This window comes from Teleopsis dalmanni, chromosome 2 (assembly GCF_002237135.1).
Source record: "Teleopsis dalmanni isolate 2A chromosome 2, ASM223713v2, whole genome shotgun sequence".
NCBI classification, from domain to species: domain Eukaryota; kingdom Metazoa; phylum Arthropoda; class Insecta; order Diptera; family Diopsidae; genus Teleopsis; species Teleopsis dalmanni.
Genome location: NC_051847.1, coordinates 111,881,547 through 111,901,866, shown reverse-complemented (window position 1 = coordinate 111,901,866; position 20,320 = coordinate 111,881,547). Strand labels below are relative to the sequence as shown.

Here is a 20,320-nt window from a genome sequence, read left to right as displayed (position 1 = left end):
ATAAATAAATAAATTATAATAATTCTAGTATTTGAGGTTGTACTGTAATTATGCAAATATTTTAAACAAATTTTATATTTCGCATATTAAATAAATTGAACTAATATACATATATTAATGTGGTCTCAAATTTTTTTTATCAAAACAGGTTGTATAGTCGAATACTGAAGACTATGTAACTTCTGGGAAGTTAATTAACTTACATTAATTTTATTTAGTGTATTTGAATATTATAAATTTTTGTTTAAAAACAATTTTTTAATTGCCTTCTAATTTATTTATTTATTCAACCCTATCAACTATTTGATGAACCTTACTCTATCCAACTTGGTGGATGAAAATTATTTGTATTCCCCACTATATTTATCGATATTCTTCTCGCTTAGATTCGATTGTGTTTCTTCTTTTCAAATAAATATCAGTGAGATCCGTGCGGTCGAAAATTGCCGCATGTTTACTCGATAATTATAACTGAATTATAATATTTCAATCAATGAGTTATTTATTAATATTTTTATAAATGAATAAATATTTATTGTCTTAATTTATTTATGAAATCAATTTTATTTGATAATATTTATAAATTGTGAATAAAATGAATTACTACTAAAAATTGATTAAAATTATTGCAGAAAAACAAAACTAATAAATATCCAAAAAAAAAAAACAACAAAAAAACAAGAAAAAAACAAGAAAAAAACAAGAAAAGAAACATTACAAAAACAAATTGAACGCATCGACATCGAAGAAGAGAAATTGCATCGAAAATGCATTAAAAAAAAAAAAATTTTTGTGTGATAGAATTTCGTACAAACAACAAGTAAGGATACCATATAACGTAAAATTAGTAATCAAAATACTTTACTAGAAAAAAGTAAAACTACTGTTACTGAAATGAAAACAATAAATAATAAATAAAATCATTCAATTACTTTTATCGCAGCTATTCATTTTTAAATGTTTGAATGATATTTTTAAAAAAGTGCTGCGGTGGCACTTACTATCTGCTCTGATGCATCACTTTTAACGCATTTATTTCCCATTAATAAGCTAAGATTTTGTGTAATTAATTTCACTATTATTATTACTAAATGAAAAATTTTAAACAAATTAACTGACATAGCTTCACACTAGATTGTACATTAATAAGAAACTGATATAAATGTGTTTCCTAAAAGCGGTTCATTACTTGGTACTTCATCCAAAATCACAACCACAACTATGTTAGAATACAGATACGCAAGTAAAAAATATATTCTAGCTTTTATTCTAATTGATAAGTAACAGTTCTTCATAAATTCATCTCCTCTAATCGTGTCTTTTGATGCTTCAGGCATAACATAATTCTGTTAAGGTTACAGTCCAGCCAGCTTAGCAGTGCAGTTAGCATTGCTGTAAGCGGTGTGAGCGAAAGCGTTCCCACATTTGAAATTATAACTAACGAAGCGAATTAACCAGTTAATTTACTGGTTAATTAGTAATTCTGTTAATACTTTTGTTTACTTATTTCAATATGTTTACCGCATATAAAATGACATAATATTGTTTCTCATTTTTTTATTATTTGCCTATTTAAATATTTATGCCTGTTACGTATTGTTCTTTATAAATATAACATTTTGTAAACATTTTGATGTTTACGAGAATGATGGTAAACATTTTGATATTAATTCGGAAAAATTATTCATCTTGGGATAAATAATAATAAGCGAATTATTCTTTAATTATTTTTTGCTGCTCTTTGAAATAACAGATTGAATTAAGAATTTTGAATACCACATTCTTTTTTAGCGCTTATGTTCATTCGGACTACTACTCTACAATCCTTAGAGTGTTAATATGGGCAGTGCCATAATATCTTGATACTCCTGTTATTTTTTAATTATTAAAATTAATTATGAATATGTGCGATATACGCATGACAAGCAATAAGTTTATCAATTTTAATTGTTTTTTTTTGTTTTTTTTTATTATTGGAGTTTATTAGCTTTTAGCTTGTTTCAAAATTATTAGTGTAAATTTGATAAAAAATGTTGTTAATTAAAAAAATTTTGGATCCCTCGCTTTATTTAGTCGTACATAAAAGCAATAAAAACCAAATGTTAAAACCTTGTGAGTACGTGACCAACACCAAATATTGATAAACTTTCTTAATGACCAAGCGTAGCAGGAGTTACTCTGAGCGTAAGTTTTATACAACATACATATGTATAATTAATATAAATTATTTATTTTTGTTATTTTTGGAAATAAAATTATTGCATTATCTATTGTACTTTCTCACTAACAGCGATCTAACGAATTAATACGTATGTCATGACTGAATAGAATGCACTCCTTTTTATATTGTTCTTGATAATCGTTTTATAATCAGAACTACATACATATGTATGCATATGTGTATATATGTAGTGTAGATTTCATAAATTTTAGAACCTAAAAATCGCTGGCGTCTAAAAATATTAAACTTAGCTTAATTAAACTGACATGCATCTTAGCGACGTGTTTCTTGCGGTTTCTAGCGGTTTCACAGCGATTTTTTGTTGTTGTTTTTTTTGTCGTTAATATTAAAATAATCATAATATTATAAAGTCAAGCAAATGCATGTCGCGTGATAAATTCAAAAGCCATCATAAACATTATTAGTTGTATTGATTATTAATCTGAGCTTAAGATTGTCTAGCTTTTTTATAAAAATGTTGGTTTTTCTGTTTTTTGTTTTTTTGTGATTGTTTTTGTAGCCATTATAATGCCGGTGATTTCTTCTTGTTGACGCTTTGATATGCTTCGAAATTGTAAGTCAAAATAAACTGGTTCGGGTCATGTGGTTCGATGGGGCTTAAGCCTGAGTTTGATGTTTTGTTTCAAATATGAGTTGCTGCTTTCAGTACGACTTCTCAGTTTATAAAAGCATTTAATGACAGAATTACTAAAAATAATTTTCGGGATTTTTAATAAATAAATTAGTTTATTGCAAGAGTGATACAACAGATAACAGTTTCGTTAATAACTTGTGGAATTTGAAATTATATCAAAATTAAACAGAAAAACATTGAGTTAAATTATTAATTAAATAAAAAATATTTCCAGAATTGCATTGTTAAAGATGCCATTAATTATTTTTTAGCGCTTTAAGTGTATGAGTTTTATTTTGACTGGACATTTTCTAGGAAATGTAAGTAAAAATCGATGTAGTATAGAGTAACACAACATTAATAAATGGGGCAATAAAATATATATTTTCAAGAATACCTATTCGTTAACTGCTAAACCTTACAGATTCTAGTCAAGTGACATGAAGGCTGTTTTTCTTGTTGATTAACAAACATCGTGATATGTCTATAATCATTTTCTAAAACGAATTTGAGTCTCATCACATCTTTAAAATCCATATATTATCATATTTTCTTACTCATTAATTTTTTAAATAAACAGTTTTGTTTTGAAATCTACGTCGGAATTAAATTTAACTAAATTGAATTACGATTTAATTTTTAGTTGGTAATTCAAATCAATTAATTCCGCCAGTAGTTTTTTCCAATTTTATTCCTCTTTTTTTCCCATTCTCTTCCTATTGTCCAATTCATCCTGTTCTATTTTTGATTGATTGTGTTTATGTTACCTCTTATTAGCGCTGTACTAGTCTTGATTTTAGTAGGTAGTCTTGTCAAAATCTTGCTTAAGTTTTAAGGATCCACTCATAGAGAGAAGTTTAGTGTTTGCAATATAACATCAAGATAATTGTCGAGTCAACAGAAATTGCTGCTATTGATTGAAACTCCACATCTATAATATAAATGTTTTTTATTTTTGAAAATTATTATAATTATTAGTTTCACTCTATATCGCTTTATAAATGAATTTTTTTTAATTTCACTGAATCATTAAAATTTAAATAAACAACAATTTTAGAGAATTAAGTGGAGTGCTTCTTAACCCGATTTCGACAAATACTTTCAAAGTGTGGGTAAATTGCAAAACATATTTTAATATATTGAATACCATTCTCAAGTGAGTGCTGGGGATTTACCTAGAATCAACGAAGTGATTTAATAAGCACTTGAAAGTAGAAATAGTAAAATTTCGCTTGTATCGCAGTGGTTTTATATACAAAAATCACTGTGACTGATTTGAAATGAACATTGTGAGTAAGAAATATAAATAAATTTTAAATAAATATTAAGTTAACTTTACACATTATTAATATTTAGATAAAAATATAGTAAATGGATAGATAGTAGAAAGCCGTCTCATGAAAGACAAACTCTTCGTGATACCATGGAAATTTTTTAAGGGTGACTGTGGGTATATCATCTATTCGGGATCGGAAATGGGTACTGGTAATATCTTTAACTCTATGAGTATAAAACAGTCAATTATAATTATTGTTCCATTTTTTGAATTATTATTTCCATTACGATTTACTTTCTTGAAGTGGGATAGTCATGATTGCTGATGAATTTACTTCGTTAAATATTCCTAAGACTAATTTTCGGTTTAGTAACTATCTAAATTGGTTTGAGTCATTCAATGTATTAAATTTTTTTTAATAACAAAATGGGATTTAAAACGATAATTATTTTTTTTCAATATGTTAATTAAGAAATAATGAATATTGAACTGAAGTGATAAAAATGCTCAATTTTGATAAGTGCGAAATTGTTAATTCCAGCAAACGGAAGTTCGTTAATAAAATGCACTGGGTTATATATATATCTAAACTACGATACTCGTAGATATATTGAAGATACTTATTAAGTGTAAACACAGATGGCAAAGAAGATGAATATGGTTTGGGGATTGAGTTCAACATTTAAAATTGCAAAATGATTTTGTTTCAAATAGAGTGTTCTTAGTTTTATTAAAGAGAAATTTATTTTTATTATTTATAAAGTTTTATTAAAAATATGTTGTTATTAATACTCTTTTTATTGATACAGAAGAATCAATATTAGCAAAATTGATTATTTAATTAAGTTATGACACAGTGTATAAAATTTTAAAGATGGAGTTATTCTGCTCACATATTCTCATATTTCATTTCTCAATTCCGAATTTTGTTTTGTATTGTACCAAAAAGAGATATTTTGGAACATCTGTGTTTAATGATGTTTTGAAAAGCCTTCCAACCTCACAATAAATCGCACTAAATTCGCCCTAAATTATTGTCATCATTCATTTACCAATTTGCATTAAGTGCTTACCTAATTAGTGGATCATAGATGTGACACAATGCCCGTTTACGGATTCAATCGACGCCATTTACTATGTTTCTGTAGCACTCTGAAGTAAACATAAAATATTTTGGGTGCTGATCTTAATTTTAGTTTATTGTATACACAAAAATAAAAATAGTATAGTTTTTATATAAAAGTGTGTAATAATTTGTCCTACAACAAACCGTCGTCAGTTTACTATTTATTTTGCTTGGATAATTAATTAGCGTAATTATTGCTCCTTTTTCATCGAATCGCAATCATTTTGCAAATAAATGTTATATTTTATCAAATATAAATTTTTTTCTGTTTTCGTTTTTAACTATAAATAAATAATAAAATATCTAAACTGGTTTAAACATTTTAACACCTTTGACGGCTTTTCCGTCAAAATGTGAAATTTCACGCATTCCAATTTCAGTTTCTTCGAAGATTTCAAATCCTACGGTCAGAAGCTCTTGAATAGCTAATCATCTTAGAACGATTTCTGTTTAAAAATAATATATCAAAAAACATTTTGATTCAACAAATTTTGTAAATTTCTTATATTAGTTTTCATATGAAATTATGTAATTATGGACTTTTAAGGTCAAGTGTGATTATTTCATGGAAAAACAAAAAAATAATTAAAAACGAAGATGGAATATCAAAGGGAAGATTTGTGCGGCTGTGGTGCAAAGTGTTGAAAGGATATAAAAATCCTTAAAAAAAATCATTGAAAAAAATCAAATTAATTGAAATAATTTTATAAAAATAATGTGGCATTAAATTGCTTTCAAAAAACTTTTAATTTAAAAATAAAAAACTTTTTTTTGAAACTTGCCATTCAGAAAATTCCAGAGGTAAATGAAAATTTAATTTTGTATTAAAAACCTATAGTATTATGAAAAAAATCGAGATAATGGATGTATATCTTTTAATTATTTAAATATTTATGTTATTGAAGATATTATTCTGTAATAATCAAAATTGACATGTATAAAAGATATTCAGGACGATTAAGCTGAAATCATTAATACAAAAATTTTTTAAGATTTTTTTTAATATCTTACCAGAACCAAATTTGGTTCAATAAAGATTTTAATTAGAGGAGGTTAATAATTTCTTCAAAAAAAAAAGATACTAATACTATTATTTATTTATATAAAAAAAATTCTTCTAAAATTACTCGATATTTACAATGATATATTGAAGCTATCAATACCAATAATGAAGCATAACATACTATATATTACTGTATAATTTTAAAGACCGGAATCCCCGAAGCTAATATTAAATAAAAATATCTTGTATTAGCTATGAGATAATTATCATTATATTATATCTGATATAACGAAAGCATAGCATTTAGTATTTACAATGCAATAAAAATTAAAAAGTCAATTTCGGGTTTGCTGAAGCTAAAATATCTTTCGCTCTCAGAGTTATTGAGAAATTACTAATATTTTAACTTAAGTTTTAGTTTAAAAACTTAAATTCAAAAGCTTATCTAGACTTTAGTCTATTTAATAGACAAACAACAACATGATAATATTCTCACCAACTAAATATGCTAAAATAATACTAGAAAATATAAAAGGTTTTTCATTAAAGAACATGAATTTAAATTTTTACGATTTTATAGCAGTTTTATTCAAATCAACCGACTTTGTTTATAGTTATAATAATTACATGCAAATCACGAAGATAATTTATTTATAATATTAACTGAAATATATGGAGACAAAGTTAGTAACCGAAAAAAAAATTCAACATCTCAAATTCTAATTTCGAGAAATTTCAAAATGTTTTTTCGGACATAATACCATCAATTTTACTTTTCTTAGATAGGGAAACCATTTCCAAAATCTATTCCAATATATAAATGTATTAATTCACACTTTATCTCAGAAAGGTAGACAAGACAAAATAAATTATTAGAAGCTTAAATTTAGGGTATCAGACACAACACACAGTTTTTATTTTAACTTTTTAGTTTCCAGCTCTATCTTAAATATATAATAGTATTTATAATAGTATTATTGAATATAGTGTGTTTTTAGAAACTAAAAATTATGACAGAAAATGCTAGCCTCTTTATATTACTAAGCCAAATATATTAATATCTCTCTTCGCTGGCAGTCAATCCTTTATTGAGCTTCTATGAGTCAGTTGGATGCAACAAATACTCCCTCGTTTTGACAGAAAATAAGGGAAGTTTGGGAAATGCTGTGATGGAGAAATGCTCATTTATTTATTTATTCGTAATAAGCTGACTGAAGACACGACATTCATATCTTTTAAATAAATAAAAATATATTTATTTACTCTTGAAAACATGAATTTTTGAACATTAAACTGTTTTGCTAGAGGCTAAGCTGCTTTCGATTGGTGAATCTGGGGTGCCAAATTTTCAATCGAAATTCACTTTTAGTGTAATTTTCATTTTCGAAATTTATAATATTTAAGATTAATTTATAACATATTAGATATTTTGCGAGAGCAGCAAGGTTACCGCGAAATTAACAGCTGTTTTATAAGACTTGATGAATGAAGTAATAAATGTCTACTAACACTACTGCAAAAATGTTAGTAGTATCTCAACTCACCATAAGATGAGGGAGAAAACGGGTTGTAACCTAACATGATTGAAAAATCCAATAAGATAATTCAGTATCGCACTGTGTGAACATTCAGTTAGATAATTACACAAAGGAAATTGCTGCTCATCAGATAATAGTAGTTGAGAGTGAACTGCATCACACTATTCAAACCTAATTCGTTAGAGGGATATCTAGTTTCTGAGACTAAAATTTGATAAAGTCAGTTTTGAAAACATCAAAAACTTATAATGTTCGCATTCCATAATGAACTCCATAATGAACTATTTTAAGAGTTTTCCAAAGCAATCGGATACATTTAGAAGTAATAAGGTGTGAAATGGGGTAGAATATTGTTTAATCATCAGATATAAGTATAGTACACACTTTACACTTTACACTAGATATATATATCCACATAGAATATATATATACCTAGATATTCGTAAATATCTAGATATTATTTAATAGTTTTGATAATTGATATAACATCTTGATATAACATCTTTATGATCACACTATTTATGCATGACCGTTTCAAATCAATCATTTGACTTTTGTATATATAATTGTCCTAATAATAAAATCATGATTGTTAAATTAATACCGTGTTGCATCCAATTTTTATATTTCTTGTTTAATTCAGCTAAGTAAATTTAACAAATATGTTTCGTGGATAAAGATTTTTTGACTATTTCAAATGTAGATACTCAATAACTCTATATTTCCTAAAAAAAATAAAATAAGAATAAAATTATAATTAAGTGAAATAAAGGTACGCAATGGATGAATGTATATATATATATATATATATATATATATAAATTTTGATGTTTCCAAAGCCATGTTAAGCTCTTTTTCTGTAGAGTTTAGGAACAGAATACTCGAATATCTGTTCCAACTTATGTATATACCCGTATATGGGTATAATTGTTATAAGAAGAAGACGAAATAAAGTTTTTCAAATAATTAAGAAATAATAGTGATAATTATTCTTTTCTTCAATTTAATAAACAAATATAAACCAATATTTAATTAACATTTAATTTTTGTATTTTTGTTAATTTTTCTATTTTAGCTTGTCATTGCATAATTAAAGCAAATTGGGTTACCTTAAAGCGCAAAAAAGCAAAACAAACAACGATTTCTTCTCACTTCGAGTTATAAAATATATCAGTGCTATCACTACTACAACAATATATACTACTACTCTAATAATAGATTTAACTACCATCATAAAAGCGAAAACTAGCCTAAAACATCTGTTAAAAATACAGATAGATTGCTCCTTCGTGAAATATGGATTTCGATCAAATTCTTGCCAAATGTGGTGACTGGAATAGGTACCAGCTTATGATACTAAGCCTCTTTGGGTTAATCAACATTATTGTGTCAATGCATTATTTTACACAAACTGTTATAAGCTTTGTACCAGATCATTGGTGCTATCATGAAAAATTAGAGAACAAGACCTATGAGGAAATAGCTGCAATTTATTCAAAAGCTAAGCGTCCATTTTGCACACGGTTACAGGATATTAATGGAGCTAATATTACGTATAGCAAGGAGAAATGTGAGCGCTGGATTTATAAATACGATTATGGCTATAAAAGTATGAATACAGAGGTGAGTAGAGTTATGCTCGTATAACACAAATCGTCATAGCACAAATGACTTGATTATAAATTTTTGGTCTGTGCCGTTCCATTTAACAGAACTTTTCTTTCTTCTAGTTGAATTGGGTTTGTGAATCGGCGTACAAGGCTCGTGTCGGCCAGTCTTTGTTTTTTATTGGATCTGTTGTAGGTACGCTTTTCTATGGTTTGCTTTCCGATAAAATTGGACGTTTGCCGGCATTGATATTATCTAATTTATCTGGTTTCATTGGAGATTTTTCTACAATATTTACTAAAAGTGTCACCACTTTCACATTATGTCGCTTCGTTTCTGGTTTAGCAGCGGACACCAATTTTTACTTGATGTATATTATAGGTAATATTCTATATGGCATATACTTCAATTTTGACGTAGATAGACTTGAATTATATATATTAATAAATTTTATATATATTTAAATGTTAGTGCTTGAATACATGCGACCTTCTATGCGGACACTAGGCATTAATATGGTAGTTGGGATTTTTTATTGCGTTGGTCTAGTATTCACGCCTTGGTTGGCTGTTTTAGTTGGTCATTGGCAATACTATTTAACGTGTACTTCACTACCAATACTCTTTATTGCCATGTATTATTTTATGGTGCAAGAGAGTGCACAATGGCTAGTTACACGTCATGATATAGATGGCGCTATTAAACGTTTGAAACGTGTTGCCAAATTTAATGGTCGCATTGTCAAAGATGAAGAATTTGAAGAATTTCGCAAGCATTGCGAAAAACAACAACAAAAGAAGGAAGGAGAGGTGCAGAAGCATGCTAATTTAATCGACATGTTCCGAACTCCAAGAATGCGTAAACATACATTGATATTATTTTTTAAGTCGTTAGTATCAGTTTTTATAATTTAACCGTTAAATACGATAGTGTTTAATGAGAATTTAATAAATTAAATTTTTTAGAATGGTTATAACGCTTTGCTATGATGTTGTATCGCGTAATGTGGAAGGCATGGGTGTGTCACCGTTTGTGATGTTCTCGCTCAGTGCATGTTCAGTGTTACCTGCCAGTGTGCTACTTATACTCTTACAAGATCGCATTGGTCGTAAAGGTATGGCTGCAGGGTCTCTACTAGTAGGTGGATTCTTTACAGCTGCCGCCGGTATTGCTATAGCGTACGAACAGCATTCACATAATGCCATACTTTTAGCATCTTTAACCATAGCTGCACGTTTTGGAGTTTCCATTTCATATGAATCGGGGTCACAATACGCCACAGAGCTAATACCTACGTGTGTACGTGGCCAAGGTGTGGCGGCAGTTCATGTAGCGGGATTCGCTGCTTCATTTTTAGCACCTTACATATTGTATTTGGGTCATTTCTTTAAACCGGCGCCGTCAATTATTTTAGGAGTATTATTTTTCTGTGGCTCTTTTGTGTGCTTATTGTTGCCGGAAACCTTAAATAAGTAAGTCAGGTTTTTTTTGTCTATATTGGTACTACTGAATACAAAAACAATTTATATTTATATTTTAATAGAGCTTTGCCCTGTACAATAGAAGAAGGTGAGGTATTTGGTAAAGGTGAACGGATATTCAGCTTTCCATGCTGTTCAAAGGATGATGATGACGAAGCTGATAGCGACACCAAAATGGAAGCGTATAAGAGAAAAGGTTCTTTGGCAATAATTGAAAATTTCACTACAGATTCCAACAGCAATCGGTGCGAGAGCTGAGAAACCAACTGAAATTGTTTTCGTAATTTGCGGTTTAAGTTAGTTTAATTTTGATAAACTTAGTTAGGTAGTCTGCATGCGATAGACAGTCCGTAGGTAATATTTAGCTTATAAAAGACTCAGGTGTTAAGTTGTTTGCTAGTCAAACAAATAAATATTGAACTTGGCAGGTCCTCTTATTTAGTACATAAGTAGTTTTTAAGGAATTTTATTTATAAAGTATACTTTTATACTTCACATAAAACTTATATATGTATTTGTGTATATATTGCACTAATAGTACATAATAACATATTAATTTATAGAGAATTGTTAAGCACTTGATTTATATACGATTTTACAGAAACCCTACTGCCAATGCTAATTATGTTAATATAATTTATATAGTCCATTATGTGTGTAAACATAACAAATATATTGTTCCGTACATTTTTATAAATGTTGTAATCAGTTGAAATAAAACTTTGAATACGAGTTTAAGTTCAAAATTTACAAAATATAATTCTTAGCGATATGCAAGTTACAAAATTATATTACAAGATAAAAAATACTATTATATGACGTAAAAGTATTTTATTATGTCTATAAAGAACACGTATAAGATATCCCATATACTAGACTGTACTTAGCAATGATAAGGAAAATATTCATTGAGGAAGTCAAACACCATTGTAGTGAGGTTGTAGGCATATCTCCTACCAATTGAAGTTATTCAAAGCAAACAGTGATTCGATGTTTATTTATTAGCTGGTCCTATAATTCATACCCCAATTTCAACGATGTATTCAATAGAACCTCGTTTCATATATCTAATCTTATATAAATATAATTTTATTTGTTAGTAAATTATTATTAGTAAAAGTTAGCATAATTATAGAAAATTCTAAAACTTCAATGATTGCTTAGTCGTGGCGTAGTTGGACATAATATTGTTGTCATACTTGAATCGTTAAAATAACTTCATGAATGGATTACAATGTAAACAATGAGGTGGGATCGAAAGAAAATAGAGATCAATGTGAAGGATTATGTGAAGGATAATAAAAGATAATGATGAAAGTGTGGGGAGTGATTTCGGATTTAGTTCGAGTTGGAGCACGTCTTGGTGATAGATATGTTTATGCGTGACAACTAACTATCAAAGCGTGGCTATATTTTGGTGCACGTAAAAATCGACATTTAGTTTTAGAGATGTCAGATGGCGACTTATTAGACACATTGCTGCAAGTTAACGTGGTTTTTAAAAATGTGCTTTCTCCGATTATATTAGCTGTAGCAAGCATTTAAATATCTCTTTTCCACCAGTTTTGATAAACCTTCAACATTAGCTTAATCCTTTAATGATTAAAATTCGGGACTAATTCATTTTAATTAACATTAGTACTATCACTATATAGTAGATTCGAGTGGTTCCTTCAAATATAAAACAAGCCTTGGACATATATTATGAAATCGCCATTTGTAAATAAATCGGGGACTATGACCACTTGGATAAGGGGCTTCTTACAATATTATATTCCAAACTGTATGACTGTTATTGCAATTACCAGATTCTGAAGAGTCTGGAACTGCAGATAATACAGTGCCAGAAATGGAGTTTTATTCCTCGAACTAGGTTTATATTCAGTTCTAGCTATTAGAAGTATATGTGGTACAATATTCCAGTAGTACCAAATTTTCTTCCGTTTAATTGATGTTAAAAATTTAATTCAAAAACGTATTTGTTGAATTACTGTTCGATGATCTAAAAAAATGACTTCCATCAATGAAATAATCAAAAACAAAAAATTTAAACTGATTTTGTTCCGAAATGATGTGTTGTCGTTCAATGTCTTCATATTTGACAGTAATATGTTATTTGAAAAAAATACGTATGATATAATGATATAAATATGAAGTTAGCAGTGCTGAATGAGTGTAGATTGTTAATAGTAAAATAAAAAAATTATCAGAGAATTTAAAAAGTCTAATTATGAATCTTCGCAATAAATTTAGCAATACACGTCACTAATTGCTTAACTCAATAATTTTTTCTGGTAATCTCTTTTTTTATTTCTTTTAATAAAATCGTGATAATATTATTGATTTTCATATTACACAAAAATAATTTATTTAATATCAGAAATTTTCTGATTTTTTTGTAAACGATTCTTCCTATCAAAACACGGAAAGTAATACCATTTTTCATTAATACCAAACTGTTCTCCATCCTTTAAAGTTTCAGGTAATTTTCTAAAAAAAAATATTTTAATTTTAAGATTACTTAATATTCAAATCAGCGACTTACTTATGCAATGTTTCCGGTAATGCCAAACATAATCCAGCACCGAAAAACAGAATAATGCTAATAAAAATTGATGGCAACGGTTTGTAAAAGGTGCCTAAGTAGATTATATATGAACTCAAGAAACTAAAAGCATAGCCTACAACATGTATGTTTGAAACGCCTTGACCACGCACGGTTGTTGGTATAATTTCTGCAGCATACTGTGCTTCAGCATCGTAAGCGACAATAGCACCGTAGCGCCCTAAGCCGACCATAATAGCTAGCAATAGAGCATTATTCTGTCGGTCCAAAAATGCGATTAGAAAGCCAGTTACAGCTGTTATGATGGCACTAACAAAGAGGCAACTACACGCCATGCCCTTGCGACCAATAATATTTTGTAGAAATATTATGGTAAGGCCACCGGGAATGTAAACAATAGAAGTGAAGGAGAATAGCATGAATGGTGATGTGCCTAGACCCTCCATGTTACGACTTAAAATGTCAAAAGTTAAAGTTACAATCATGCTGAGAAGGAAATCTAACTTTATACGCATATTCTTATTAATCTTAAAAAGCTAATCTCACTTACGATTTTATGAGTAGTATTATAGTAAATTTCCGTAGGCGTGGCGTACGCAGCATACCCAAGAAATTGTCCTTCGTTTTGTTCAGTTTTTTTTCAGCTGCAAATTTTTCTTCATAATGATGAACGAATTCCGTGAAGACCTCTTCGGGAACGGTTCGCTTGTTAAATTTAGCGACACGTTTAAGGCAACGTACTGCACCCTCGTAATTTTGTTTAGTGATTAACCATTGAGCACTTTCGCATATAAACAGAGGATAGACAAGCACCAATATAGCTGGCAATGAAGCGATTAGTAAATAATAACGCCAGCTGCCCACCCATATTGCATACCAGGGCGAAAGTATTAAACCGAAACAATAGAAAAATCCAGTGATAATGTTAAGACCGAATGTCCGCTTTTTCTGATTGAGATATTCAAACACTAAATAAAAAACAACATAAACGTACATGCACATTATGTAGCAGCTTGCATAGTGTGTATATGTGTAGTATTCACCTATAATATACATAAGAAAGAATATTGTATCCGTTGATATGCCCGATATAAAGCGGCCGACAGCAAATGCAGGTAAAGAGTAGACAAAAGATGTAATAAAATCCCCTGTAGCACCAATTAAAGTACTGATGAGTAAAGCGGGCAATCTACCGATCTTGTCTGCCAGAAAGCCGAAAAAAATGGTGCCCAGGACCGAACCGATGAAGAAAAAAGATTGACCAATTGCTGCTTTCACCGCATCATTGCACACCCATTTAAGCTGAAATTGCAAGTTATGGAAGAAATATTACAGGTAACATAGCATAGACGAGCAATATGCATAAGTATATGAATATGTATTTTTTTTAGTTTTTAAAAATTGTAAATTACTTCAATTCACTTTGTTTTTACTTTCTTTATCTTTTAAATTTAGTCAGTCCCTACACTCACTTCAGTTGTAATACTGCGGTAACCACTTTCGTATTGAAATATCCATTCGGTGCAAACACCTTCCTCCGCCAAGACTGCTACGCCATTTACCACATCACTTACTAAATTGCAAGCAGGATTAGGTGAACTCTCATGTATTGAGCGCAATTCGCTAAACGTTAAATTTTCTAGTTTTGGATGATAGCACCTGTTTTTAGGATACGAGCACACAGAAGATATTCAAGGAAATTTTTCCATATTTAATCAAAATCAAGTCTTTTACCAGTGTTCCGGTGTGAAGCTTATTATTGTCTGTGCAAAGTAGTGGAATGATGATAATATGTTAGTATAGCCATAGAGCATGAGCAACACAAATTGATAACGTCCGAAATTTCCACATTTTTCCAATATGGTGTCGAAATCCATTGAAGATGTTTTCCTGTTCTTACATTTAGTTGACAATAACTAACGTTTTGATAAAAGATCACCGTTTCTCCGACTACCGATTACATTTGTTTATGTTTAAAACCTAAAAGCTACTGAATATTGCAATTGCATTTTTAAGATGGAAAATATTTTAGATAAGCATTGATTTACCACACTAACATAAAATTAAATTGTTTTATTAATTTTCACGAAATTATCTCGTTTATCCTCATATAAAATACTTCTGCAAAAATGTACGTAAGACATCATGAAGTCATATACAATAAAAGTATTTCTCAGTGGAGTGAGTGTCTGAGTTCTGAGCTCATTTTCCATATAGAAACATCATAAAAATGTTGATTGTGTGATCTTGTTTGCATAGTATTCACCATTATCACCATAATCGGCAATAAAGCTAATCTCCTCAAATATTGTTAAAATAATTTATATACCTATATTGTATGCATATACTTTATATAAACTCATTTGTCTCTGAACTTGTCAAAATGTAATAAAGTTAGTAAACAATCTGAGCGCCTTCAATTTTAGTTTAGAAGCATGTGTCTAAAATTTGTTAAGCTACAATATACTTACTTACTTACTTACTTGGCCATTACAGACGTGAGTCGTTCTTGACCGCGTCGAGTAACCTCCACCATCCAGCCCGATTAGTTGCTTACTGTCGCCAGTTGGTAGTATCGAGCGCCTCCAAATCGTTGGTCACTTGGTTCTTCCACCGAAGATACGGACGTCCTCCACCGCGTTTTTCACCTGCGGGCACGACAAGCCTTCCATTTGCACGACATGACCAAGCCAGCAAAGACGCTGAATTTTAAGGGGTTAACTATGTCAATGTCGCGGTATAGCTGAAGTGACATCTGTTGGCAACAAAGAATCACTTTGTTCAAATAAATAAAGTTTTTCAAAGTGGTTCTTCGTCTAAATTAACAAAATTTTTCACAACTTCAAACTTATAATTGTCAACTGTGACATGAGTCCCGAGACGCTCAGGAGATTTGTTTGTCGGCAGAAAGTACTTGTTTTGTCCACGTTGACCACGAGACCCATATGCTTCGCTTGTGTTGTTAAATTGGAGCATGTCGCACTGACGGCGCGGGTGTTCAGGCCAATGATATCAATATCATCGGCATACGCCAGCAGCATTACACTTTTGTGGAATATTGTGCCAGTGCGGTTTAAATCTGCTGCTCGAATTATCGTTTCCAACACATTTGAAAAAAAAGTAAGGTTTTGTGGTGCTAACGTGTGATCTCGATTAGTTGCAGTTTCTGTTAAAATTGATATCATTATTTTAATTCAAATAAGGAAGTTGTGGCTCTTTTCATTTATGGGTTAAGGAATTGTTCACAGCATTTGTTATATCTAGCAAGGCAATATCCGTAATACAACATAAGTAACTGCTTTACTGGCGGAGAATATATCAATACTGTACACTATTGCATACAGTATCCAAACTAATAAAAATATTCATTTAGTAAGAGCTATACCTGGTTCTTAAAACATTTAAAATTGTAATAATTTATTCCCTTTTTATATTTATTTGATTTCTTGATGAATTTATTAAGTCGCCAATCTATTTTATTTGGAAAATAACCTTACCGGAGTCCAATCTTTGACAACCACGTAGCAACTACAATTATTTGCAATTATCTCTATTATCTGAATTATATATCTACTGTCTGCTATCTACTATGGTATATGAATTTCGAACACAAACATATAATTGTTTTTATCTATTGTAGATTGCAGTTTTAAGGAAGGTTGGCAAGGTTTTAAGTTATGCTATTTTCGAAAGCATAAGTAAATAAATAACGTGTCTTAAGAAAATTTATATTATAATAAAATATGGGAATTAAGATTTAAGAGACTATTTGGATACTTTTATGATACCACTCTTTGTGAAGATAAGATAAAAGAAGGACACACGTTACCGTTGGTATTGTCGAAACATAGACACTATTGCCATCTAAGAACTAGTTTGATTTAGTAAATGTTAAAAATGCTATTTATGTATTAGAATTTAATGTAGTCTCTTCTTGTAAAATGGTTTCATATAGGAAAAAGCTTATAACTACATATTAAATTATAGGTTTGTTAGGTATGTATTCAACGTAATAACTTATGCGAGGGCTACAATATAGATTAAAAAATGTATAATACAGTGAAGATTACGTAGTACTGAAGGCAATATGAACTGACATAAGACTTCTAACGATTTTAAAATAAAAGTTGGATTCGGTTTTCTAAAATACTGTTTATTTTGTATAAACGCTTTTTGTATGGTTAGGTGTCCAAAGTTAATCTTCAAAACATTTTAGAAGGAAATAATTTAAGATTGTACATATTTTACATCACCTTTCCAAAGCACCTGATTACAACATTCCGAGAGTGACATTTAACAAGAATTTTACTACGGTTTTACCCTTAAAAAAGGAGTATACAACTGGATCTTTGTTAAACGTTTCGGAACTGAATCTTCATGGATGGTTCCAAAATGGATCAAGGTGTCAGAGCAGGTATATACTCGGAGTGGTTAAGTATTTAAAATTTTGTGCGATTTTCCAAATGGTTTAGTGTTTCTTAGGCAGAAGACATTGCAGTGGAAGAAGCATGTAGGATGTTTCTCGTATTCTACTCGTATAATTTTTCTTTATAGAGAAACGAAATAGCCGATAAATGGGCGTATAGAACTGGCATTCACTTCATTTAATATGGTTTATAAAGTTAATATAAAACATTTCCAAACAGCATATTAGATTGAAAAATCTTGCAACATGTAAGACTACAAGCACAGTCTTAGCTAGACTACAAAGGAACATTATCGTTAATAAACAGAATTAATTTAGACTGATACAGAGATTATTTGTTTGCTTGCTTTGATTTATTAGAAAACAAGTCACAGGAGTAGGAATTTATAATCTTGGAAAGCTATTGGTAATTGATACCAGCTAAGTTCAAAGATTCAGATTAGATTTAACCGTGCTGCCCAAAGAAAGAACCAGGGCAGCGGTTCAGTAGGTAATGATGTGATTATGTTGATGTTCGAGAAAGTTTATTTGGTAACTGATGGTAACTGATTTTCATAATACCTCTGCAAATATGCTGCAAAGATAGTTTATTCATAAATAATGTCGCTTTTAGCCGACATATATATGCTTTAGATTCTTATCTTGCATTTTGTATTCTTATCAAAACATTAGGGTAATACTTAAAAGTTTAAGATTGTTTTGAATTTCGTTAATTTACAATATAAAGTGACGAACAAACAACTTTTATTTCTTCTTAAACCTTGAAGAGCACCAAAGGCCACCAATCAAAGTTTTTAGAACTTTTCAAATATTAGTGTTAAGAATCAAATACGTAACTACTAATATAAACATTGTTTCATTTTCTAAGTTTTCTAGAGTGACCTCAATAAGACGAAAAATTCTTGTTTCTAATAATGTCTACCGTTAGACTAATAAAAATGAATATTTTTATTATAAATAAAAGAAGATATGATGTTATGTAGGTATGTGTTCTCTAAGCAAAAAGTATAGCTAAATAATCATTTTAAAACAGTTGGTTGTTATACGTACTCAAAATTCTTGTGGAATAGTGATCATTTTGGTATCGATAGTATCGATAGATTCTAAGCAGAAAAACAAGGTCTAGTGTTACAAATACTTGATAAGTGATTAATAAAGCTTATAGAAAGGCTTTATTTTTAATTTTTCAAAGAATGAGTAGAGTATATATTTTTAAAAATCTGAATTAGGTTAGGGTCACGTTATGTGGCTATTAAAAAATTGAGACAGATAAAAGAGAATAATTTTGATTGAAAATAAATTTTAATTTAATAATTTTAGAATTAGTGCTCCTTAATAAGCATATACTTACCTATGTGTTCTTTTGTATTGATTTGCGAGCATATCTATGTATATATATTAGTAAAAGAATTACATTGAGTTTTTATTAAAGTTTTATTAATACATAATTATTAACAGTAAAATATCCCCTTGCAAACTTTTTTCCTAATAACAATGAAGCAAATCGAACTGCGAATGCTTTCCAAGTTGAAGTGATATTTTAATACCATCACCGTTGAAAAAAGTAAGGTAGATGGTCAAAAAATATCAAGTATATTATGCTGTCGACAATCCAGACAATCATATTCCAACGATAGTTCGATTTAACAAAATATTGGAGCTTTAGAGAGATTTTTATTTCTACGAACAATATAAATCATAGCATTCACTAGAACTAATACTTTTCTAGTTACTTACCAAAAACTGAGTTTGAGTTGAGTTTCTAAATTTTGAGAATCAAAGTGATGTTTCAAATATTTAAAATAAGAAATTAAAATAAGTATTAAAACAAAGTATTAATTAAAATTAAAAAATATATTTTATATATATAAACCCACCTATTCTGTGATCTTGACAAATTTGTCAAGTATTGACAATTAATCAACATTTTCACCACACTATGGTGAACAGTGTTTGTATATAAATTTCAAAAGTGATGTATATACTAGTTATGATATTCATAGCATGCCTTAGTATTTATATAAATACTAATATATATTATTATATTCATATAACACTATTGTTAACATATATTCATTTTTTATAAGTAATTATAAATTCAGAAATCAAAGAGTTGAAACATATTTCCTGTTCTGTCACTTTTGCGAGTGTACCGTAAAGAATCAATAATATGGACTACATAGTCAGACTCTTCTGAAACATCGTCATCAATCTCAATCACTGTAATGTTCACTTTCATTACTATATAATGCATTATAACGCAAGCACTAATTTAGGGAGCTGAAGTTTCATGTGAATAATGTGGAACTTTGTGCTTCAAAACACGAAATTCCCTTTCTATGCAGTTGGACCGTCAACCGGTGTTAAAAGCAAGGACTCCAGAGGGCAACCTTGATCGCCAATAAGTCAGAATCCACTTCGGTGTACTACAGACCTGGCAG

At 29.4% G+C, this 20,320-nt stretch overlaps 2 protein-coding genes across 4 annotated transcripts; one reads left to right on the top strand and one right to left on the bottom strand.

Moving 5' to 3' along the window:
- The first annotated feature begins 698 nt into the window (after nucleotides 1-698).
- Nucleotides 699-11,498, top strand: LOC119677550 (organic cation transporter protein). 3 transcript variants are annotated; one of them, XM_038088939.1, is made up of 7 exons: nucleotides 699-820; nucleotides 2,074-2,184; nucleotides 8,874-9,421; nucleotides 9,529-9,787; nucleotides 9,878-10,295; nucleotides 10,372-10,878; nucleotides 10,950-11,498. In XM_038088939.1, exons 3-7 carry the CDS (start codon nucleotides 9,095-9,097, stop codon nucleotides 11,143-11,145), a joined length of 1,707 nt encoding a protein of 568 aa, XP_037944867.1. In that variant the 5' UTR covers nucleotides 699-820; nucleotides 2,074-2,184; nucleotides 8,874-9,094; the 3' UTR covers nucleotides 11,146-11,498. The 3 variants fall into 3 exon arrangements, with proteins under 3 accessions (XP_037944867.1, XP_037944866.1, XP_037944868.1); XM_038088938.1 differs by having other exon boundaries at nucleotides 1,980-2,184; XM_038088940.1 differs by lacking the exon at nucleotides 2,074-2,184.
- Nucleotides 11,499-13,221: 1,723 nt separating this feature from the next.
- LOC119684847 (organic cation transporter protein) lies at nucleotides 13,222-15,427 on the bottom strand. Its single transcript, XM_038098977.1, has 6 exons — nucleotides 15,188-15,427; nucleotides 14,926-15,112; nucleotides 14,497-14,755; nucleotides 14,004-14,421; nucleotides 13,433-13,939; nucleotides 13,222-13,377 (listed from the first exon to the last, which is right to left on the bottom strand). Exons 1-6 carry the CDS (start codon nucleotides 15,328-15,330, stop codon nucleotides 13,254-13,256), a joined length of 1,638 nt encoding a protein of 545 aa, XP_037954905.1. The 5' UTR covers nucleotides 15,331-15,427; the 3' UTR covers nucleotides 13,222-13,253.
- Between the last annotated feature and the right edge of the window lie 4,893 nt (nucleotides 15,428-20,320).